The following is a 25595-nucleotide window of genomic DNA, read 5'->3' on the forward strand; positions in this document are numbered from 1 at the left end:
TGACTAATGAACTTTCTGCAGTAAAATTCCAACAGAGGTAATTAATAACTGGCAAGATTTGAACACGTACTGTTAACAATTTAAAGATATGGCTAGGTCACCAATGCATACCATCCAATGAAAAAGAAGCATAATCAAAATCGATCACTCTGTGACATACAAATGACAAGTTAACCTAAAATTGACTTGTCTGTGGCACAAAAGTTAAAGGCATACTGTCACGGATTTCAGGACCTTATTTCTCTAAAAATTACATTAATTGTTGGAAACCAAATCTAGCTATTGCATCACCCTAACTGAACGATGATGGAGTGAAATCCATGTCAACCCTCTTGGCAATTTAAATTTTTGAATTATGGACCATTGCCATAATTCAATTATTTTGTACAAAATATCATTAATAAATGGAGTATGGTTATGAAGATGGTTGAATAAAGTACATTTAGGGACAAATCAAATTATTTTTGTTCAGATAATACTTTGTTAGACCATTAAATAGGTCAGTGGTCTGTGACAATATGCCTTTAACTACTGTAAGTAGGTTTTAGTTGAAAAAAACATGTTTAAATTTATTTATTTTAAAACATTTTTTGTTGTTGAGGATATGTAAGAAATAGAATACTACATTTGTCTGTTAGATACCATTTATCTAACAACTCATTTAAAAACATATTTCAACTCCCTTTTGCTCATTCAATACATTTTTAAACAACTTATAAAATAAATGCTATCTAATGGCCACTCATGTAGTATTCTCTATTTCAGCATGCAATATGGTACACAGTACATGTATGTACATGTAGGTGTATATTTAATATCTTAACAATTTGCTTGTGCATTCCCCACAACAAGAACTGCCACCATTGTCCTGACTAACAAAATAAAAACCGGTGCAAAACATCTCATTATTTAACAATCACTGCCGTACATTTTTCACATCACTAGTCTAAATCTGTACAATTAACATTGATTCCCATGATTATAAATAAAACCTATAAAGCATCTATTTTACATCACAGGCTGATGGTCAAACTGCTTATGCTTGGATATCAGGCCTGGTGCAGACTCAAGACCAGTAAAGTAAAGTTTTATGAACAAGGGCCCGGGCCTGGTGTTTATAAAATCTAGACTCAAGATTCTAATAGTTTGAGACACTATGTCATGACAACACCATACAAATTGTGACATCATTAGAAATTGAGTCTGGACTGTAAACGTTTTATAAGCACGGGCCCAGATCTATTCCACTGTGTAGTGAAATACAAAACAGGAAGACACTGGATCCACACAACAGAACTCTCAAACCTGAAGTGAAGCATGTTTAGGATAAGCAGTTGCTCATTTCGATGTGAATGTGTCATTCTGAATGACAGCAAGTGTTCGCACAGGATAACAACATGGTGATGAATGCGGCACCAGGAGTATTTAGTTCAATAACGCCAACTCGGGGAAACATTTTGTTCAGCTAGGAAGGTTTCTGAGATCGCTAGATTCGCTACTCAATTTTAATCTAGCGCTACTCAATTTTAAAACATTAAACAAGTAGTTGCTAATCAATTTTCAACTGACTAGAAACATTGCTGATCAAGATTTTAAAAACAAAATGTTCCCTACAACCAAGATGTCTGTTTTAACACATCATTGAAAATACACAATGCAAGAATAATGTGCAATCTTTCTTAGAGTATTGCTAAAGCAGTACATGTCTCCTACCGAGCCCTAAAAATATTTATATCTCCTAAGTTCAAAGGCCATAACTGTGAAATTCATAAGTTATATTTTGACAGGGTTATGTCCCTTGAATGAATTCCCAAGAAAAGTCAAAACTTTTATCTACAGTCTAATTAAAATTAGCTCCACTATTACATGTAGATCTAACAGCAGCCAGTTGGAGCTCATGTCCACCAATCAAAACCTTACTTGCAGAATCATGCCAGTGATTTAAACATAATCTGAAAACATTCCGAATTATTCTGAGGGTATACATGTTTCGTGTGAATTACGAATTATTCTGAGGGTATACATGTTTCGTGTGAATTACGAATGCCTTAAAACATGTTTTATTTTATAAAATAAATAATTTGTAATGTAAAACTGAAGACTTATTTAGGATGGGTTTTTTTTTTCAATAAATAAATAATTTGTAATGTAAAATTGAAGACTGATAACCCATTCCGTACGTATTGGTATGGTTCGCTGTACTGCAGCCAAAAAAATAGACTCCTGATATTTTTAGAATTTGTATGCTCCCAAATAATGTTATAAAAGGCGAAATGTGATTGGTCAATATTTAAATTATTATTTACAGACGAAATGTTACCTGGACATTGGAGTCTACGCAGTGTTGTTAGCAATCTGATTAAAATTAGTTCTACTGGTCTAAATAAGGTATTCGTAATTCACATGAATACCCTCGGGATAATTCGGAATGTTTTCAAATTATTTTCAAATCACTGGCAGGATTCTGCAAGTAAGGTTTTGATTGGTGGACATGAGCTCCAACTGACTGCTGTTAGATCCACATGTAATAGTGGAGCTAATTTTAATTAGATTGTTTTATCTAGTCACAATTCTGTCAAAAATCGTTAAATCCCCATGAAAGTCAAACTTGATCTGTAACTGTACATAATAAACATGTACACAAAATTTCAGCTCCACGTTTGAGGCATTGTGAAAAAGTCTGAAAAACTGCAAGTGGGACAGACAGACAGAGAAGAAACAAACCTATAGTACCCTCTAGTTGGACCAGTAGGAGACTAATAAAGAAGTGCAACCACTATGCTGTTATTCATCAAAGTCAACCTTATATTAATGTAATAACAATAAAATTATGTCTGTTCTGAATAATTGCCATCACAGAGTCCTTGTGACATACTACTTTCTAATTCTGATCACCAATTCCCATGAACACTGGCTTTCAGAAGTAAGCACTCTTATGCTAGGCTTAGACTACCAACTGCCACAACAAAGTTGGCCAAGTTCAAGCTCTCACGATTTCTACGACTCTATTTCCGTCATATCAGACTTCTACAATCGAGAAGTTGTTAATCAGAGTGCACCCATCTTAATTTAGCAGTTGGGGAAATTACAAAGCAACCGTTGAGTTGGCCAACTTTGTTGTGCTAGTTGACAGTCTGAGCCTAGCATTACAGACAATTGCTAGCTTTTGCTCAACTGAACATACTACTGATCAAGCATTCATTTCTACCAAGCAGCCACACGTTTTAAATTGACTGTCCTGAGTTCGCTGCAATTGTCAGATGGTTCCAACTAGTAAGAGCCATTTTAGGGACAGAAATTACATAATCAGTGTATATATGTAAGGTGTTTCTGGGCATCCTAATGTTTGTAGTACACGTAGTTCAAATTTCATTTTGCTTTCTAATATAAAATATTTCCTACACTACATACAAAATTATGGCATTCTGATGTTTGTAGTGTAGTAGTTCAAATTTCATTTTGCTTTTTAATATACATTTGTTTCCTACATACAAAACTGTTGGGAGAGAATTCCAGTTTCCTAATGTTTGTAGTAGTTCAAATTTCATTTTGCTTTTTAATATAATTTTTTTCCTACGGTACATACAAAATTATGGCATCCTAATGTATGTAACAGTTCAACTTCATTTTGCTTTCCAATATAAAAATTTTCCTAAGGTACATACAAAATTATGGCATCCTAATGTATGTAGTAGTTCAAACTTCATTTTGCTTTCTAATGTACATTTTTTCATATTACAAAATTATTGGGAGGGAATTCCAGTTTCCTAATGTATGTAGTAGTTCAAAATTCATTTTGTTTTCTAATGTACATTTTTTCCTAAATACAAAATTATTGGGAGGGAATTCCAGTTTCCTAATGTATGTAGTAGTTCAAATTTCATTTTGCTTTCTAATATACATTTTTTCCTACGTACAAAATTATTGGGAGAGAATTCCAGTTTAGGTGCTACAAACATTAAGACGACCAGCAATACCTTGTATATACAGACACTGAAATGAAATTTATTATGTAATTCTAGCTGCTAAAAAGGTCCTATTGCAGGCCCCTAGGAATGATATCTGGAGGGGTTTGGTGGGGTGGGGAGCACAATATCTAGTGGGAGAACAAGCCATATTTTTATCTTTATTTATATAGAGTAGAACAAATGTGTTTTACTTTTTCATCCTCCAATACAGCACCACCTCCCCCCCCCCCCCCCCGCACCACCTTCCCCTAGCACCCACCCCCATTCCTATGAGCCTGAAAAGTTCCATTAGTCAGGGGGAACTTTACTATAGGAGCAAACTCAGGTCAGTGTCTTTGAGACGCGACCTGCTGTTCTCACACATCTAAAATAGTACAAACTGAATTGCACCAAGCACGGTGGGTTTTTGTTAAAAAAACTACTCCCATGGGTAATGTGCTTAATACAGCCTAGATTACATTATTCAAAAACTAATCAATTCCTAAGCATGTCAAGTCATGTCAATTAACAAAATACTCTTTCACATACATAGTACAATTTAAAAACATGATTATCTCTAATTATTCACAACCCAGTGTCAAGGCCTGTTAAGATATTGTTAACCAACAGTACAATATGTTCTATCATGTGTCTGTATGGATTCATCAGTAACTATCTAACTGTAGAAGTACATTGGGAAATGAGGTAAGTGAACAATATTGGTAAACCACGTTATAGATGATAGAAATGGTGGCAGTGAGAAAACAGAATAACAACCAGTTATACAGTTCTGTTTGTAGATACAGATCCAGCAAGACTACATCCCACTAGTAACAGAGTATTGCTATTAAGGGGCCATTCAAAATATTTATGTTTCAGGTTTCATCCTTAAAAAAAATAGGGTAGGTAGGTAGGAACTAGTTCTTTTTTAATCAATTAAACTGAAAAACTGTAATCAGCCAAGATGTTCTGAATCTAGTTTACTGATTGCAAAAAATCTGGGATCATTATCGTTATTTTTTTTTTAAATGTTTAATTATTTTTTTGGCTTCAAAAAATTTCAGGATTGCTACATAAAATTAGGGTAGGTCGGGAAACTGGAAACACCCATATTTGTTTAGGCCTAACATTCAAGTGGGTGTAGGTCCAAACATTATGTAGTGTTACAGGGGGTGGTGGTTGTGTGTGTACTAAACAGCATTATGTAACACTTTTTTTCAGTAGTAAAATCTTTTTTTTTTTTTTTCTGTTGGTCTTTTCATAAATGCTCTCAGTGTCACAACAACAGTATTTAACGAAGGTGGTTATAGCTAGACGTATACACACAATAATGATTATATATAGAGTTGAAATGCATATCTGCACTTTCCCAAATCGCAAAACAGTATGTTAAAATTATATTATACCTATCGCATAACTTGTTTGTGAATGGGAGGGGGGTCTTCAAGTGTTACGTAATATTTTGGGGGGGTGTATGGTCCAGCATTACAGAGCATTACAACAGGAGGGAGAGGAGGGTGTTTTATTTTGACAAACATAGCATTACTTAATATTTGAATGGCCCCTAATGTCATAGCAGCCAATGCTTTAACTTATAATATACTTGGTTGGTGACTAACAAATATTCCTTTCCTTTTATGTATAAAAGAAATAAAAAATTCATCACCACTGATCAACAGAGACAGGTTCAGGGCACAATATGTTTTTGCAACTGTTGTTCTGTTCACATGTTGGTAAAATGCAAATTTAAATTACTGAAAATGGTCAATTCGGTTACATGATGAATCATAACATGATATGAAAGTCATTTTACCAAGTATCAAAGAAACTGTTCTTCAAAGGTTCCATCATGATTTTGCTGCATTGCAAGATGTTTTCGACAAATAAAATGTTGTAATGATTAGTATTACATATTAAATATAGTTTCTTGTTGAGAATATCAGTGTCTGTATATTCAATGTGTTTCTGATCATCTTAATATTTGTAAGAAGCCCAAACTGAATTTGGTATCACAGTAATTTTATATACATAAAAAAAAATACTCCAGTGAAAATGCACCAGTCAGATTTTTTGTAAAAAAGGATACGAGAAGGAAAAATAATACAGTACATTTAATTGATTTTGTATGAAAAGCAACAATTAACCCAAAAAGTGTATACAGCTGGTAGATACTGGGTTCGCAGCCTGGTACTGGCTCATACCCAGAGTGAGCTCTCTCACTAACAACTAACCCACTGTCCTGGACAGACAGCCCAGATAGCTGAGCTGTGTGCCCAGGACAGCATGGTTGAACCATAATTGGATATTATAAGCACGGAAATAAGTTGAAATGAATGAATAACCACTGAACACTGTGTGATGCATATCCAATGGAGTTCAGTATATATTAGGAAATATACTGAGTTTGACCTTCTAAAAACACTACGACAATCAGAAACATGCATAATATACAGACTGATAATATTTTATTTAGAAAAATATATTTAATATGTAATTAGTCATTAAAAAGTGTTGTGTGACATGATCTTAACAACCACCGAAAACTCAGGATAGTTGCTTTAATTATTTGAAATAAAATATTTTTATTTTATATTTTTTATTAAGTATCAAAGAAAATGTTCTTTATTTGTAAGAAAATATTTTCATATTATATTTTATTTTGCTTAAACTTAAAGTATCAGATGGAAATACTGTCAACTTTGAGGTTTAAGTAAGTTTTATGCAAATATAATTCACTTAACCAAACAACTGGTTACCTACCATAGGTAAAAATCATGTGAACCACGTTCCAGTTACTTAAGATTTTCCCAGTATGTTGTAACCATAAGCACGAAGTGAGAAATACAGGTAGTTTACCTATTTAAATACAGTTCAATATATCAAAATATTCGCCCCTGGACCTGGCCTTTGAAATACAAAGGTTGGGCCCCAGGGGGGACATGTCTGAACCTTTGGAGGGCACAGGTACCTTAATAGGGTTTCTATATCCATCTTAAAATAACAGAGTTCCAATATCTTAAAGTAGCAATATCAAGTTGAGATGTGAAGGTTTAAGTCATATAATATAAATATATATATACTAATGTCTAAAAGAAACTTTACAAGAAATGAAATTGTTTTGTAAAAAACCAACAAACATTAGGTGGGATATGAAAGTATCACAAGTTCAATATCTAAAATTCACAATGCACTTTGTGATACATGCAAAGTGTTTCTAAGGTGGTTTCTTAATTGGTTCTTTTCGATTAGCAACCATATTTATCAAATTATTAACATTTTATGTAGGTAAAGTTCTTTTGGATCTCAATATATATAAATTATTTTAAAATAAATGATATGTTAAAAACTATTTTTTTTATTATTACATGTATTAAAAATATCTTACTACTGCTTGGTCTGGCATTATTAAAGTTAAAGTGATGTGACACAGGTTAAATAAATTAAAAAAATATATATAATATATAAAAGTCTCTTTGATATTTTTCATTTAACTGTCACATCATAATTATAATGTGTGACCACAAAAGAAAACATTTCAGAATAATTATAACTTTGAGATAAAAATGACAGTATACAACAACAAAAAAAGGAAAAAAAAAGAAGAGGAAAAAAGGAAAGAAAAAAACCTCAGCAATATCTTGAAAAACTCCCAAGAATTTTTATACATATTAACTACAGTGAAACTCCTCAAAACTGGATCCTCTGTAAACTGGAATTCTATCAAAACTAGAAACTTTTCACCTTCCTTTTTACATATCAATATAGAAAACAAACTCTCTAAATGGGATACCCCTTAAAACTGGCCTTTTTAGTTGGTCTCATTAGGTGTCTGGTTTAGGGAGGTTTTACTGTATATGTATTGACCATTAATTTTCAAATGACCTACAAGTTACTTCCATCTATAAGACGGCGTATAAAATGTTTATCTAGTACCCTTTTGAGAAACTAATCTAAACTAACAAATTAATTTTTTTTGCAATTTCTACCATATGCAAGATAATGTTACTTAAAAAAACGAAAGCAATTTATGTAACTGGTTGCACATTAGACAGTGAAACTGGATATTCATGCCTTGCTTTGTTCTAAAAACTACAGAACATAATTAATACACTGGATATTGAAACATCCTTTGGAATCAAACATTATTACAGCAATTTATTACCAAAGATGGTTTTGTTAAGTTTGGTTTCTGATCAGGGACAAGATACCCATTTAGAAATAAAAGCTGAAATGACCTTTAAAAAGGTGAAACCTTTATACTTATACCTAAATAAAGGTGGGTTTTTTCAGCATTTCAAATCCAATCCTATCTACTTTGTGAAAATTATTTGACATTAAAAAAATTTGATATCCGATAAACAGCTGAAAAATCACATCCCTGTCCATTACAGAAATCAAAGTTGGTTTTGTAGGAAAGTTTGATTGTTATTCCAAACATTACAAAGTTGGTTTTACAATATAAATTTTGATTTATGTTACATATACCGGTAATACTAAGTTGGTTTTGTAATATCATTTTGATTTCTAATAAAGAAATGGCCTTCTCTGTTTATCACTCAGTTTCAAATGGCTAGAATTTTTAATAGAAAACAAACATTAACTTTTATTTTAAAATGTTTAACTTAAAAAAAAAAATTCAGCAGTAATCCATAAAAATTGTGCTAATTTTCGGTTTGTGACTGCTAGTAGTTGTGCTATATGTGTAACATGAAAACTGATATTTTTTTTACACAATATAAATTATAAAATGTGGTATTTTCAATCTATACAAAGATTCTAAAGTATTTTTTTTTAACGCAAATTGAATTTAAAGATTTTATCATTGTGAAAACCCCCAGATGTTTAGACTGACGTGTCTTTCTGTAAGCAATTTTGATTCCTATCTTGGTTCTCATACAAAACAACTAGATTTTAATCATCTTGTTGATCTTCCTGTAATTTATCTGAAATTACTGTTCCGACTGTCACCTAACAGAAGACGGCAATATTAGCAATGTAATATCCGATTCTATTATCCATATGGTTCAACATAACCGAGTTAATAATAATCATACAAAGCACACGTGTAATAAGTGTAATGACATAATTTTGGGAAGCGACATCATAACATGACGTTGCTTATTCAGTCCTAGCTCAGACTGTGCATTTGAAATATGACGTCATTTCGTCGTCTCCTTCTAGTTGTGGCTGAAACATTTTGAGTTAAGTCTTGTTATTCATAAAGAAAACAACAATAATAATATGGATAATAAAGAAATTATTACTCGCGTGAGTCGTACCGATTTTACGAAACTCGTGTCAAGATTCATGTATTACCTCTCTCTCTCGCTCGGGCAATACAAAAATCCTGACTCGTTTCGTAAAATCAGTACGATACACAAGCTTGTTTAATAATCTCTATCTATTGTAGTTCTGTCAGTTGCATGAACATTTTGTTCTTGAGATCACGCAGTTTACCTGCAATCTCAGAATTGTATATTAATTTCAATACAAAACAGCTATATTTGGTTTATTATTTTTTAAATGTATTTCCCCAGATCATTGGTAATTCAATATTGGTGTACTTGACACACCAAATTAATCAAATTAACCACGAAAATCCAGAATCACTCATATAGCTTCAAATTAATGATCCTTTAGTTAATCTAAAATCTTCTTATATTTATGTTAAGATTTTTTAGATATCCCAATAGATTCATTTCAAATAAATCTGAATAACATTATTATTATAAGTAGATTTTATTTCCACCATCTCGTAAATAATCCTGTAGTTAATATGGAATCCCAATTTTTTTTTGATGGGAATGGGGGAGATGTCCTAATAAACAGTTTGTTTTTCAATATTAGCCATCTCGTATTTCAACTTGCAAGAATATAGTTTGTATTTCAGTTATTCAGAAGACAGAAGATGCTGCAGTTAATCTTGAATCTGGATTTTTCTTCTTCTTCTTCTTTTTTTAATGCACACATCTTGTTTTTCCAATATCAGTCATCTCCTATTTCAACTCAAAACAGCCAACAATGTACAGTTTATACTTCAGTCATCCAGTAAACAGATAATTCTGCATTTTAATATGGAATCCCTGAATTATTTTTTTTGTTCTAACGCACCACACAAGTTTTAAATATAATCAGCTATCTCATATTTCAATCTGCAACCAGTCCAGGACGCACAGTTTATCCTTCAGCTATCCAGTAAATAGATATAGTTAATCTGGAATTCCTGAATTTGTTTTATTTTTTGTTTTAACGCACCACCACACGTTTTAAATATCATCAGCTATCTCATATTTCAATCTGCAACCAGTCCAGGACGCACAGTTTATCCTTCAGCTATCCAGTAAATAGATATAGTTAATCTGGAATTCCTGAATTTGTTTTATTGTTTGTTCTAACGCACCACCACATGTTTTAAATATCATCAGCTATCTCGTAGCTCATCTTGTAACCAGTCAGGAATTACTGTATTCAGTTTGTTGAGGAGTTTGGAAAGGGCGATATTATGCTTTTTGTAGTGATGCTTGAGGAAGCGGGTGGACGCTTTACCCATCTGTGGGTAGGTGCGGCCCTTTCCCCGACCCAGGCATTTGTTCAGTTTGTCGTTCATCACTTGACAGAAGAATCCTTTCTTTGGATCATACCTGGGGAAAAAATATTTAAAAAATATGAGTATTGTAGGCTTTACATATTCAGAGATAAAAGTGGGTTATGAAGAAAACAAAATCCTGAAAGTTTAATACTGTTGGTCAGGTAATGGGATTGGTCCCAGGGTTAAGACTATTACTCTGGTCGAAAATAGCGGCCCACAATCACAATATATGCAAAGCATCAACCGAAACCATATCATAAGTTTTGGATAAAGAATATGGAAGTGTGGAAAAAGAGAAAAACGCAGAAACTCAATTAAAAATCCTGAATCCTGGATGAAATCCTGAGACGTTTCATCTCAACATATTCCAAAAAAGTGATTTAAAAAATATAACATTAGACCCAACAATATACCGTATATCGCTGTGTATTAGCTGACTCTGTGGATAAGCCTACCCCTTAGTTTGCCCCTCAATATCTGGTAGAAAAACACTGGGATGATGTATAAGCCAACTCAACTTTTACATAGTTGAAACGGGCAAAAACATAGATGTATTCAATCGAGATAATGTCAATCGCAGGAATTTGTTTTGATAAACCAATCAAAGTACAATGTACAAAAACTATTTTAATAAATATTTTAAGATAGCTAAAAAAGAATAAAAGGTTTATAAAAAAAAATCCTCTAATATGGGATAACTTTGTTCTGTCATTTTATTTCTCGACTGAATCGATCGCATGGACATCACTAAATATTATTTAACACCCATGATAGATAACTGCAATGATGAACACTACTTCTTCCGTTCTTTTTGTATGTGGTGATATCTAATCAAATGTAGTTTTTAATAATTTATTAGGAACTGCGGAATCAACAAAATCATCAGTTCTGACCAATTAAATCTGCAGATGGGAACCAAATATCATCGGTAATGAAAAGACTGTTCCAATCACGTGACACATTTCGCGCCAAATACTGGTACTAGTTGTAAGTGGCTTTTGCCGGAAATTGTCGACACAATAAAAATAAAATAAATGTTATTTAATTTCTCAAATAAAATATAACTTCTATTGTGGGTATCAAACAATCAAATGGACACTGGTATGGGACTTAATAGAAGCTGTTAAAAATACTGGTTAAATAACGGAACAGTAAGGTTAGCCTAGACTGACCGATGAGATTCCATTAGTATCGTATTTCTGTACACGCAGATATTTTGTGGTATTTTCTTGACATTTTTTATTGACACTATGTATTGGCCGATCTCTCTTCTCTTCGTGGTATTTAGAGGCTTAAAAAATCAGCTAATACACAGTGATATACGGTAATAACATACCAACCAATTTTATATATATTTAGTGTCATTGACTTTTTGTACAGGTGACCGTTAAAGCAAGTACGACTGTACTAGCCTAACTGAATCAGTCAGATGAGAGAGATATACAAAGATTGGACTCTGCTGTCACTGCAGAGCAAAAATTTGACGATCCACAATGGAGGACTGCAGAATTGAGAACAGCGGTCTGCCCATGTGCAGATATGGAAATACATCCGGTATTGGGAGACAATTCTGCAGTGCAGGTTATGATTCAGGGTCGTATAGCATAGTTTTTGTGCTAGCACAGTAAGGTGAATAAGACGAATGAGCAATAAAGCAATACAGTTCACCTGAGATATTGGCCATAATCAAGGTACGGTTCAATGTGTAGAAAGCGTTGTAGATGATGCATCACATGCACTGGGTCATTCCTCAGCTGTTCACCATCAATAATAAACAACTGGAAAATAGAAGAACACACTCAACACATTTTAATTAGTTTAATTTTAATGGCATCAGACATAAAAGTTACGGACAACACAGATAACGAGAGAGGACATCTGACGCTATGCAATGGGCTACTCTTTCCAATTAGCAGCAAGGGATCTTTTATATGCAGCATCCTAAAGACATGATAGTACATACCATGGCCATTGCTAGATCAGCTGTGCAGGAATGGCTGGAATAACGGGGATCGATCCGGGACCAAACATGCATCAGGCAAGTTTTTTACCACTGATCTATACCCTGACCCTATGCATAGGAAGATGACAGCAAGGGAGAGTGGGGAAATTACATAGTAATTTGATTTTCAAATAAACGGTGTGTGTGTGTGTGTTTGTGTGTATCTGTGATTGTGTGCATGTGTGTCTGTGTGTGTGTCTATGTATGCGTCTGTGTGTATGTCTGTGTGTGTGTGTGTATCTGTGTGTATCTGTGTGTGTGTCCTGTGTGCATGTCTGTGATTGTGTCTCTCTGTGTGTGTGTGCGTCTGTGTGTATGTCTGTGTGTGTGCGTGCCCTTGTGCATGTTTCTGTGTGTGCATATGCGTGCATGTGCGTGCACGGCTGTGTGTGTGTGTGTGAGATCTGTTTACTATTACAAAATCGCAATCAGTACCCCATAACTAATACATCAAATGTTTTGTTATGTACTGTCCTTTCTATCAAAGTGTATATACTTGCTACAGCAGTTTTGAAAAGAATAACTTATGTGGAGACAGCATGTTTCCTACCTCATTCCTCAGACAATGTGAGAATTTCTTTCAGTTACTCAGAACCAGTATTTTGGAATTAATTACGTCAATCAATCTGATCTTCGCCAAATACTGCTGTTTTTAAATATAGACTCAAGCAATATTTGTTAAAATAATATCATCTGTACATGCTTTATGTCATGTATGTATTTTCTATTTGTTCATAAATGTATGTATTGTAATTTTGTATTGTATGTACCTGAGGGCCTCAGAGAAGGAAGGAAGGAAATGTTTTTGTTTAATGACGCACTCAACACATTTTATTTAGGGTTATATGGTGTCTGACATATGGTTAAGGACCACACAGATATTGAGGAACGAAACCCGCTGTCGCAATTTCATGGGCTACTCTTTTCGATTAGCAGCAAGGGATCTTTTATATACCACAGCCTTTGATGTACCAGTCGTGGTGCACTGGCTGGAATGAGAAATAGCCCGCAGTAACGAGGCCTCAGAGAAGATTAGCTTTTGCTAAATGAGTTACACTCATTAAATAAAGAATTTATTATTATTATTATTTATTATTACTATGACACAGTACCTGTCTAGATGGGAAGTAATCGAGCCATCGTAGAAGATGCTGGGCGTACATGCCAGGATTGAGGCAACGTGTCCGGAGGTCACGAACACGACGTGGGGCCATTTCCGTGGCAGTGATGATGTCGTAGAAACTGTAATTCAGAGCTGTTACGTCCTGGTGTGCTCGCATATGCTGGAGGAAAAAACAAAACAAAACAAAACAATATTTTAATGGCAGATTCATATGATTTTTTTCTTTTTTTTTAACGACACAACTAGAGAACATTGATTAATTAATCATCAGCTATTGAGGTCAAACATTTGGTAATTCTGATTCATAGTAATCAGATGAAACCCGCTACATTTTTCCTAATGCAGTAAGGGATCTTTTATATGCACCATTCCACAGACAGGATAGCACACACCACAGCTTTTGATATACCAGTCATGGTGCACTGGCTTGGAACGAGAAGATTCATATGAATAATATAGTTATCATGTTGTATACGATTCTTAGTAAAATTCAGCATCATAACATACAATTTTAATTTAATATGAAAAAATGAATAAATGTATGAATGAAAGAAAGGATGGATGAGCGAGCGAGCGAACGAACGAACGAACGAACGAACGAACGAACGAACGAACGAACGATTGATTTAGCAAAACTGCAGAAAATGTAACAAATTAATGTTCGGTAAACTTAAAATATATTTACTTTTGCTTTGTACTATGTAATATAAATTACCGACTTTGGAACCGATATGAAGATTTATGTACGTAATCATCCTTACTGACCAACAAACCTGACAAGTGTTATTAAATAAAGTTTACTTTTGTTTAACGACACCACTAGAGCACATTGATATATTAATCATCTGCTTTTGGATGTCAAACATTTGGTAATTTTGACATTTAGTCTTAGAGAGGAAACCCGCTACATTTTTCCATTAGCAGCAAGGGATCTTTTATTTGCACCATCTGAAAGACTGAATAGCACATACCATGGCCTTTGATACATCAGTCGTGGTGCACTGGCTGGAACGAGAATGTCATTAAATAAGACCACATAACCTTGAAATTTATGCAGTTGTACCGAAGTAAAACTGAACTAGAGAACCAGCCTTAATAACTAGCAGGTTCTACAATGTTTTCTAAAAAAGGAAGAAAGGAAATGTTTTATTTAATGACACACTCAACACATTTTATTTATGGTTATATGGTGTCGGACATATGGTTAAGGACCACACAGATATTGAGGGAGGAAACCCACTGTCACCACTTCATCGATTAGCAGCAAGAGATCTTTTATATGCACCATCCCATAGACAGGATAGCACATACCATGTCTTTTGATGTACCAGTTGTGGTGCACTGGCGAGAAATAGCCCAATGGGCCCACTGACGGGGATCGATCCCAAACCGACCGCGCATTAATCGAGTGCTTTACCACTGGGCTACGTCTCGCCCCATCTAAAAAGGATAAATCTATGAGCGAGATCTAAATCTGTGTTGTATTTTGATTAGTATGTTTGTTTAGTGCACAGAATATCCGAGTGTATCATAATTAATACCACTAGCGAGTATGATTCTACAATATTGTATCAGTGGCTTGGCAAATTCTAGCACCAATTCAATATTCTTAAAGCCTGTATCCAAACTGCAATTAAATGCTTGCGACCACAGAAACATCTCCATAACTCTGTTTTTATATCTTTAAATTGATCTGGATACCATCCTTAAGTTCAGCTAGCAAACGTTTCATTAACGTTCGCAATCTATTTGATTGGTTTCCGACATGGCCATTTGGTTTAACATGAAGCACATAAACCAGTCAGTCTAGCAGGCATTTTTCTGCATGGTCTGGCTGAATGCAGATAAGGTTGATGCTAGAATCTCCACACTTAATGGAATGTAGATTACTTTGTTAATGGTTACGAATATTGGAGACTGACCTGATACCAGGAATAAGCCCGTTTGGCAGGACTTAGTAGAATACAGATGATTTTCACTCGTGGAAGTAAGGCATGAGCTCGGATTGGGACTAAGTCATTATCAAAGTAGTTTGCACTTTTTTCAAAAAGATAGTTTGAGGTAGCATTCTTGGGAAGTGGAAAAAACTCCATATACCTGTAAAAGATAAAAACACATTTATTTTTGGTCAATCAATTATTTTAACTCATATGGCAATAAAAAATTTAACTACAACAATTCATTAATTTTGCTTTTGAGTTTTTAAATCCTATAATGTGTAATAACCTGTGTTCTTTTATGTAAACTGAAAATACTCTTAAACTGAATAATTATAGTACAAACTAATTACTTATTGTTTAAGGGATGAAAACTGCTGTAGACAAAAAATGGGGGGGGGGGGGGGTGGGGGGGGCATTTGCACAGTTTTGAAACAGAAGCAGTAAGCTTTCTAGAGCAAGAAACGTTATTTGGATAGTGCTAAAATATGGAATTCCAAAAAGCAAAGAGTCTTTCATAGCTGGATAAATTGAAACATATTCCAACTTACCAGTCAAGTCCTTTATAATAATTATTCCCATTGAAGAATTGAACTTCTTCAAATGTTTCCTTGCTGTTGAAGTTGCTGATAATTGTGGGATGCATTGTTAGGAAAGTGTACAGTGCAGTGGTGCCTGAAAAGATGTTTTAATTCAAACATGTTGACTAACTATATTTTAAAAAAACCCATATAAGCAAGACACATTAATAAATTGTACCAATAGGATTAAGAATCAGCATAGATGACGAACATGGTAGGTATAGGACTCTAGACAAAAAGCTTCAGTAACTAATGTAACAGAAAGAAAACATTATTTAGTGACATCTTTTGTAACTGATTTTGAAACAAAGGAAGTTGCCGGCACCTATTTAATAAATGTTTACCTGGAATAAATAGCTCCTGATTGAATGTAATTTTCTTTGGAAACTTTGTCCCTGATTGGTATAGCTGGTAACTAATGTATGGTGTTAATTTTTAAGATAAACCAATGAAAGCGTGACATTCTTAGACTTTGGTATCAACTTGTTTAAGGCACAGAGTATGATTCTACAACATTTATCAGTAACTTGACAATAATAGTTGCCTATAATTTCATTTTCATTTCTATTCTTAATGACTTCAATGAAATACCTGTTTTTTGTGGTCCAATGATGAGGAATTTTGGAAGTCTGTCGCATGTCTTGTTTTCTGACCAAATCATGATATGACGCTTGTATTCACAAGGATTCTGAAAACATAAAAGAAAAGAAAACGTCAAAATAAACATGAACTAATATTTCCAAATTTACACCTGTTACCATAACATAACTGAATAACATATTAATAAAGGAATCTTGGTTAAAGATAAAAACATTCTTTCTCACTAAAGACGTTAATGACCAAGTGGTCACATTGACTGAATCCATTAGGTGATAGTGCATTAATATGTAAACTATCAAATGATCCTAATATGCTGGACTCATTTTTAAGCTATCTTAGCACTATGATATTGTAAAACCGTTGTAGGATGTGGCATGTATTGTAGTGATGTCACAGCCTACAATGGTTTTAAATTGTAGCACTAAGATGGCTTCAAAAATCTGTAGTCTGGTTCAAAGTCCTAACTCTGTCAAAAAATGGGTAAGTCGCCATGGAAATCAAATTTGAGAAAGCTATACACAAAATTTCAGCTCAATATCTTGAAGCCATTTAAAAAAACGAAAAAACAAAAGGACCAAAAAACTGTATGCACGACAGATGGATGGATGGAAACAAAAACTATAGTCCCCTCCAGTTATACCGGTAGGGGCCTAATAAATTATATCCTCCTTCTCGTCGGCCAACATTTGATACAGTTCCTAAATTGTATTACCTGCCACAGTGGATCTTTTTCCTCTGGAAACATCTCAAAGTATTTCAGTCCCAACTGTAGCGGTGGCAGGGAGCGTAGTTTGAGATTAGTCCAGCACTTGACAAACTTGACAACGCTCTCGAATGTGTAGAGAGCCAGACGGTCATTCCCATAGTTGGACAGGTGAGTCATGAATATGTTTACCTGAAATATCACTAATAAGTATAAACCAGAAAATACTACATTTATTAAAAAACCCAAAAAAATACCCCAAATACATGCAACTCTTATACAAATGAAAGTCAATATGATACCATTATCTGATATGAATTCTTGTTGCACTGTTAATAGAAATTAAACTTAGCAATATTATTAGTTACCAAGGAGATGCTAATCCTATTTCCCAAAGTACGAAGCTTTTGTGTTTTGCATTCAATGGCAATGCACTTTGAGCTGTTACAACGCCAGAAACACAAAGGATTTGCCAAAATCGATAATTTAAGCAAGATGTTTTAAGTGTAATATAAGAATAACCAGGCTGTAATAGGCAAAATAAATTTACACTACCTAATAACAACGGTCAGTATCTTTGAAACAATTAAATAAATTTATGACAGCAATTCATGAGTGAAAATGCCTACTATTACACTTAAAAAAAACACATATCCATTATAAATATTAAATATTTTGTTAAAAGTTGCAACACCAAATAAAATACCTACTGGATTAATAAGGAATGTTTGGAAAAGTTCTCCCCCCTTAATGTTGTTGTCTAAGCCTTCCCGACCTCCTTCAAAATCGTCAACAAAAATCGTATGTGTGAACAACCCACATACTTGACGTGGTAGCACCTGGAATAAATAAAACAATTATTATTTTAAATAAACTGATTTTGTTCAAGACAAACTGAAATAAAACAGACCCTTTTCGTTCAGTCATTTCACCTAAACATGAAAAAGGAAAGAATATACTTCACGAGAAGAGCAATTACTCTGTAATATGTATTAAGATTTTTAAAGAAGTCAGTTGTTTATAATTGGCAACTGATAAATAAACCTTTCAAATGTCCCTGTGCTATGTCACTTCAACTGCTCTCACCTGGAGCAATAAGTTTGTTTTGTTTAACACCACTAAAGCACATTGATTTATTAACCATCATTAACATTTGGTAATTCTGACATATAGTCTTAGAGAGGAACCCCCCTCCCCCCCATTTTTCCATTAGTAGCTAGGGATCTTTTATATGCACCATCCCACAGGCTGGATAGCACATACCATGACTTTTGATATACAAGCCGTGGTGCACTGGCTATGGGGATTGATCCCAAACCAACTGCTCATCAAACGAGTGCTTTACCACTGGGCTATGTCCCACCCCTCACCTGGAACAAGAATCAGGGGCCTAATTCACTAAACTCTCCCAACTTTGCGATCTCGCAGTGCAGTGCTAAAAGACTTGCAAAGAGGATGCTTTATTCTCTAGCAGAGCCTAAGAGACCTTTGTGAATTAGGCCCCTGGTTTATATCCAACCAGTCATGCATCATTATTTGCTTTAAAACAACATTCTCCAGGTGTGTAATACAGAAGGGAAAAAACTGTTAATATATAGAGGATGCACAAGTGATTTTCAATATCAACCGAGTCTATGTTAACTGGTTTACCAATTAATTAAATGATTAAAAAACGTGAGTAGCGAATTCTATTTATCCTGTAACACTTCTAAAATAACATTTTAATTTCGATTTTTAGTAAATCACATCGTTAATGACATCATCACGATTAGCACAAATTACTTTGACGTCACGCATTAGAAAGAAAAGAAAGAAATGTTTTATTTAACGACGCACTCAACACATTTTATTTACGGTTATATGACGTCAGACATATGGTTAAGGACCACACAGATTTTAAGACGAAACCCGCTGTCGCCACTTCATGGGCTACTCTTTCCAATTAGCAGCAAGGGATCTTTTATTTGCCCTTCCCACAGGCAGGATAGCACAAACCATGGCCTTTGTTGAACCAGTTATACCTACACCTATCCATTGAGCCTTGCAGAGCACTCACTCATGGTTTGGAGTCAGTATATGGATTAAAAATCCCATGCCTCGACTAGGATCCGAACCCAGTACCTACCAGCCTGTTGATCGATGGCCTAACCACAACACCACCGAGGCCGGTCGCCACGCATTTTAACTAAATCTTATGAAAACGTTATGCTCAGGTAATAGGTATACATGCAGGTCTTGTTGGCTTGTAAACAAATAAACCACTGACAGCAACACATTACTACTTAAAGACCTTTAAGGTTAATACACTAAATTATCACATGGGTCTATGACATGGATATCATGGGCAAGTTACAGGATAAATAACTTAATAACACTCCAACATAAATGGCAGTTGATGACTACTACTGTCATTATTATTATTATTATTATTATTATTATCTTAAGCAGAGAAGAAACCCACTGCTCTCACAGCACAAAGGAAGTTTTGTAATATAATGTATTCCATACATGGCAATAGAAAGCACAGCCTTTGATCTATTACTTGTGATGTACCGATTCAACATTATGCCTAGAGCATTTTAAAATGTTGAGCAAATGCATGTGGTCAAAAGACAAGATTTTCAGGCATCTTTCGTGGCATGAAAAATTTTATTAAATTATTTAATTACTGACAAAATACTAGTGCCGGACAAAAAGCTTTAATTGGTTGAAAATGCTTGGTACGGGCACATCTCTGGTGATTGGTAACAGAGAAAGAAAACCCCACCAACAGCTCTACTATAGTCTTATTTATCTTGCCGTGCTAGCACAACTATGATATATACAATCTGACTCATCTCCTGCACTAATTTACTTCTTAAAACACTGGGAAACAGTCTACCACCAGATTAAATTCAACTCCTAACTCTAAATGAAATTTCAATTACTTGAATAGTAATAGTATTGTATATACAATGAAATCTCTCATAACCAGACCCTCTGTACACCAAGAATTCCCTCAAAACCGGATGTTTCACAGAGTCCCTTTTTAAAAAATCAGTACTGAACTTAACCTCTCTAAATCGGATCCCTCTTGAAACAGAATATTTTCTTGGTCCCAAGGGTGTTTGGATTAGAGGGTAAAACAGTATATATAAACAGTGGGTAAAACCAATATGTTTACCATTATTCCTCGATATATGAAACCTCTGCGGCGCCAGTACGGTCGAAGATGGGGATACTCCTCGGTGCTGGTCACCTTGATGTCCCAGACATTCCTCCAGGCATTGTACAGTTCTTCGTGCACCGGGTACACGCCCGAGTGGTGAGGCGCCACTGCATAGTACTTGTTCACCGAGATACCATGCGACTGCACAAAAAAAATTAAATGTATTTATTAAGAAAAAGTAAAGGCCACATGTATATAATACTATATATTTTTTAATTTGCATGCAAATGAATTTGTTATTAGGACCAAAAATAGTTCGTGTTTATTGCAATATTACCCAATAGATACGTATCCAGATATTTTTCTAAAACAGATACATCATAATCAAGCAAAAGGTGAACATATAATTTTAGGAGTAATAAAAAATGTGACCAAATAAATTGTAATGACTTTAATAACAAAAGTTATCATTATTGGTCAAATTGCAGCAAATAATATGACTGTTTTAAAGCTAGGACGTGGTCAAGATATGCTCCCCTGGAAAATGTATTGAAAAGTTTTAATTATGCATTACAATTATAGTGAAGTATTAAATATTAATAATCTCATACAACAAAAATGTATTAGACTAAAAGTTAATGACAATGAATCAAGACATAAACAGACAGATGCTGGTAAGGCAAGTGACAAAAAGTTAGTGAAGCACATAGATTTATTAATCATTGGTTACTGAATGTCAAACATTTGGTAATTTTAACATACAGTCTTAGAAAGGAAACCCGCTACATTTTTCTATTATTAGCAAGACGGCCACACACCATGGCCTTTGATATGCCTGTGATGTTGCACTGGCGGGAACAAGAAATATCTCAATGAGCCCACTAACAGGGATCAATCCTAGACCAATCAGGCGAATGCTTTACCACTGGGCTACGTCCAACTCCCAGCATGTGACACAAACACATATTTCATACAATCTTACCCGAGCAAATTGGTAGTTCAGTTGCATGGATTTTGCTAAGTAGGCCTCATCAAACTTGTGTGCTTGTTCATGACGCCACATGTGACCAAACCACCAGAATTTGTCTCTGTATTCTAAAAAACAAAAACATTATATGCAATAAAATAATAATGTCAACTTGTACCAGTGGAAAGTGATCACTTTTAAAGTGTCAGAGTGACATACAGGTATAGTTTTAGAATGTAAAGGTTGTGAAACTTGATTTAAAGTTTCTAAAACTGCTGACAAGTGGTGTTTCCATTCTGAGCGGAAGTTCTGGTGATGTCAGAGCTTATATATGTGTCTGAACCTTGAAATGATTTCGGATTCTAGCATAAAGTAAAGTTTGTTTTGTTTAACAACACCACTAGGGTACATTGACTGGGCTCACCGACGGGATCGATCCTATACAGACCATGCATCAGCAAGGTGTTTTACCACTGGGCTACGTGATCCATCATACATTTTGCAGTTTAAAACTTATCAAGTAACTTTTGACTATATTAATATTGAATCAAAAACTATCAGAATTTCATGACATGATCAACTTCTATTATATGTTATTTTTTTCTTACCATATCATGATATATTATCAAAAATAAATTCTCGACAAAAAGCTTAATAGAGGTAATTATTTTTCAAAATCTTCAAATAGTTGAACATGTACCCCCAACCATTATCATTAGAGTTTTTGTCTAACCCTTGAGAAGTGCAGAATTTAGTGTCAGCATTGGGGAACTACAACACTTGTTCATTTAATGTAAACACAAGTACAATTGTGTAATACTATAAATGACGGCCGAGACTATCTGCACCACAGCACTGATTGATTGTAATGGTTTGACAGAAAACATATTTTATTGCATATAATAAATATACACAAGGATTGGGCACAAGTTATCCAACTTGTGAGGCCCTCTCCTAATTACAAACAAATTGTACAATAATGGTGACTGCAATTTTCATTAAATAAATAAATCAATCAATCAAAGTAAACGTTTATGAAAAATGATGTAACATTGTAATGTTTAACATGACAGGCCATACCGATGAGTTTGCGATCACCGTCATCTTCTTCTGGAAGTCCATGGAGGTAGTATTTGCCAGAAAAACCAAGATTAAAATGGAAACCATCAATGTCTTGCTGTAGTCTAGTCTGTGCAGCAGCCATTGCCTACAATATTTAATACACATGTATAATATTTGTGACATTCTTCCATTAGCAAATCTTTTATATGCACTTTACCACACATGTATACAACACACCGTTTGATATACCACTTTTGGGAGTGGCATGGCATGGTAGACCAAACACTTTTGGGGCATTTTCACAATTTTCGGGGTACTTGTTTTTCATTAAAAATACAAAACAAATTAATTAAAATAAACATTAATGTAATTTATGTGCTTGCTTTAATAAATGAATGGCAAAAGATATAAAAGGCATATTTTATTAATTAATAATACCTTTAATTTTAGAATTAATTACTGAAAAAGGCTTGTTTAATCTCAGGCAGCATGGCGCTGATTGAGGCAAGATGGTGCTAGACTATTGAGGCATGGTGCTGCACCATGCTAAAACAAGCTAGGGAAAACACTATTTAATCAGGGTTCGAAACAGGAAGTAAAATATAGCCTGCTGTATTTTTTTAACATAGATATATGGCCTGCTAACAAAAGATATGGCCTGCTAACAAAAGATATGGCCTGTTGGAAATAACACAGCATGAGGGAAGGGGAGTGTTTGCGAGTATGTGGAATATTAGGACCTCTGATATATTTTAGAGCATTATAAATTAAAATATAACAGAATCAAAAGCTCAGCCTCAAATAAATAAAAGGTGAGATGATCATACATTGATTTGTCTCTTGGAAAATAATTTAAGATTTTTTGGTACTTTTAGCAGGGAAATTTTCATTTCACCTGCTAGGTCTAAAAAGTGGACTGCTTTTCGCAGGCCGCTATTCGAGCCCTGATAATGTGTCTAGACTCAAGTCTCAATCTCTAGTCATGTCTTGAGACTTTAACATCAGGGCTCGAACTTAACGTCAGCAACTGCCGTCGGTGACATATAAACTGTCATCAGTAGGGGGCATCACCGATAGCACTCATGCCACTGAATAAAAATTACTGCTGTCAGTCAAGCTCCTTACCGACGGAAAAACGTATAAACGTGTATGAACATTATCTGCCAGTATTTATACATGGATATTTGGGTCCTGGTTTGAGTTAATGGGTGTTTAGTAAGTACCACGCGATGGAACTAGTCATGCGCGTACCGTGTTGTTGTATAATATACATTCTCACTGCATTTTGCAGCCTTGTTTTCGTGTTATGCCACCTCTTTTCATGTTAGCAGCCCCATTTGTTTTTCTGCACCCCTCTTTATTTTTCGGCAATCCGCATCCTGTTATTAATATAATTTACAGCACCCAGCTCCGCTATTTCAAAATGCACACTTTTTTTCACACTGAGAAACATTGGTTAATCTGCATACTGAACATCAATGGAAACATGCCATGTTGTGTACAAACAAAAGCACAACTGACGAAAAACTTAAGTAGCTTACGACAGTGACCATAACATAATTAAACAGCCTCTGTTTTGTACCAAACCAGTATCCATTTGTATGTTTTATACAAACAATCTTATTTTAGTAATGAAAACATTTTATTTTTATCGTTTAGGTAATATCCGACTGAAAAACCACTTATTTGTTTTTTTAATTGTTGTGGATGATAAATTCTTAAGTTCAAGCCCTGTAACATCATGGTTATGCATATAGGAAGCATGAATTTGACATCATTAAACATTTGAATTTTAGTTTAGTCTCTGAGTTTTATGAGCACAGGCAAGGGAATATATTCAGTATTTTTAGATTTTTAAGTACATACATTTATACCAGTATATATATATACTATATGTTTTTATTAGTTGTGTATGTGGTGTTTAAACTTTAATGATACATTAATATCATTGGGAATTTTACTATTCAACAAAACAATTTGCAACATCATAAAATTTCTTATATAACACATGCTTACTGTGGTACTGTACCAAATGACACTGATTAACGAATACTGATAACTATCTATATCAAAGTGGCATAGTATTCATGAGAAATTATTTTCAGCAAAATTACTGAATTATCACCATATTACACAACAAAAAATTTACATGCAGGACTGGCACATGGAACACATTTTTTGTCAATTTTCAGATATATATAGTATTTCTTTGAAAATTATTAAAATGTGGTATATTTAGGACCAAAGATTAAATGTTGTAACCAATTTGCTTAAACATTTAGTTTTTTGCAATTTGACCAATTTGGCAATGGACTGGGTGAACTCTGACATGTACAGACTTAGTGCATTTTAATTTGCAACAAGGATCCTTCAAAATTCAATAGTGCATATCACCTGTCATGGTACACTTTTCATTTAATGAGAGTAGTGAGACAGTCATAACATACAGTTCACACCAATAGTACGCCATGACTCAGACATAACATGGGAAAATCTGACACCGACAACTGCAAATCAAGTTAGCAATCATTTACATAATACAGGTATACAGGCGTGCAAATCACACATCAACTTTATTAGCACCCTGTGACCTCAATAAATATTCAGAATGAGAAATGGCAACTAGTTATTACTTTCTTGTCCCCTGAATGGCAGTACTAAAACTTAATTTTAGAATAAAGAAGGCTTACAATCAGGTTAGTTACCAGGGAAACCAATTATGCATGCAGAACTATTTTTAAGGATCAAGATACACAATCTACATTTACATATACTATAACTACTTCAAGCAACTTATTAAGCTAAGTAAGAATTTAAAAGAGTAATACTATACAAGTTTGTGATTTATTCAAAATAATATATCTATTTTGCATTATGAAATGTTATGGATGGGGAAAGGGGTGTTTGTCAAGTGATACATATCGTTTTCACAATAT

The 25595-nt window shown here is 34.2% G+C and overlaps 1 protein-coding gene across 1 annotated transcript in view; it reads right to left on the reverse strand.

The window, feature by feature from the left end:
* Positions 1 to 9272: 9272 nt before the first annotated feature.
* The window catches only part of LOC121380119 (bifunctional heparan sulfate N-deacetylase/N-sulfotransferase-like), a 30750-nt gene continuing 14427 nt past the window's right edge, over positions 9273 to 25595 (reverse strand). The window contains exons 3-13 of the mRNA XM_041508892.1: positions 22678 to 22804; positions 21613 to 21725; positions 20646 to 20831; positions 18193 to 18321; positions 17492 to 17674; positions 16771 to 16867; positions 16150 to 16273; positions 15584 to 15758; positions 13651 to 13821; positions 12205 to 12314; positions 9273 to 10588 (exon numbers count right to left, since the gene is read on the reverse strand). Of these exons, the coding sequence (XP_041364826.1) occupies positions 10369 to 10588; positions 12205 to 12314; positions 13651 to 13821; positions 15584 to 15758; positions 16150 to 16273; positions 16771 to 16867; positions 17492 to 17674; positions 18193 to 18321; positions 20646 to 20831; positions 21613 to 21725; positions 22678 to 22804 (1635 nt within the window). The 3' untranslated portion in view covers positions 9273 to 10368. The remainder of the gene's footprint in view (positions 10589 to 12204; positions 12315 to 13650; positions 13822 to 15583; positions 15759 to 16149; positions 16274 to 16770; positions 16868 to 17491; positions 17675 to 18192; positions 18322 to 20645; positions 20832 to 21612; positions 21726 to 22677; positions 22805 to 25595) is intronic.

The sequence above is a fragment of the Gigantopelta aegis genome, chromosome 8, assembly GCF_016097555.1.
Source record: "Gigantopelta aegis isolate Gae_Host chromosome 8, Gae_host_genome, whole genome shotgun sequence".
NCBI lineage: Eukaryota > Metazoa > Mollusca > Gastropoda > Neomphalida > Peltospiridae > Gigantopelta > Gigantopelta aegis.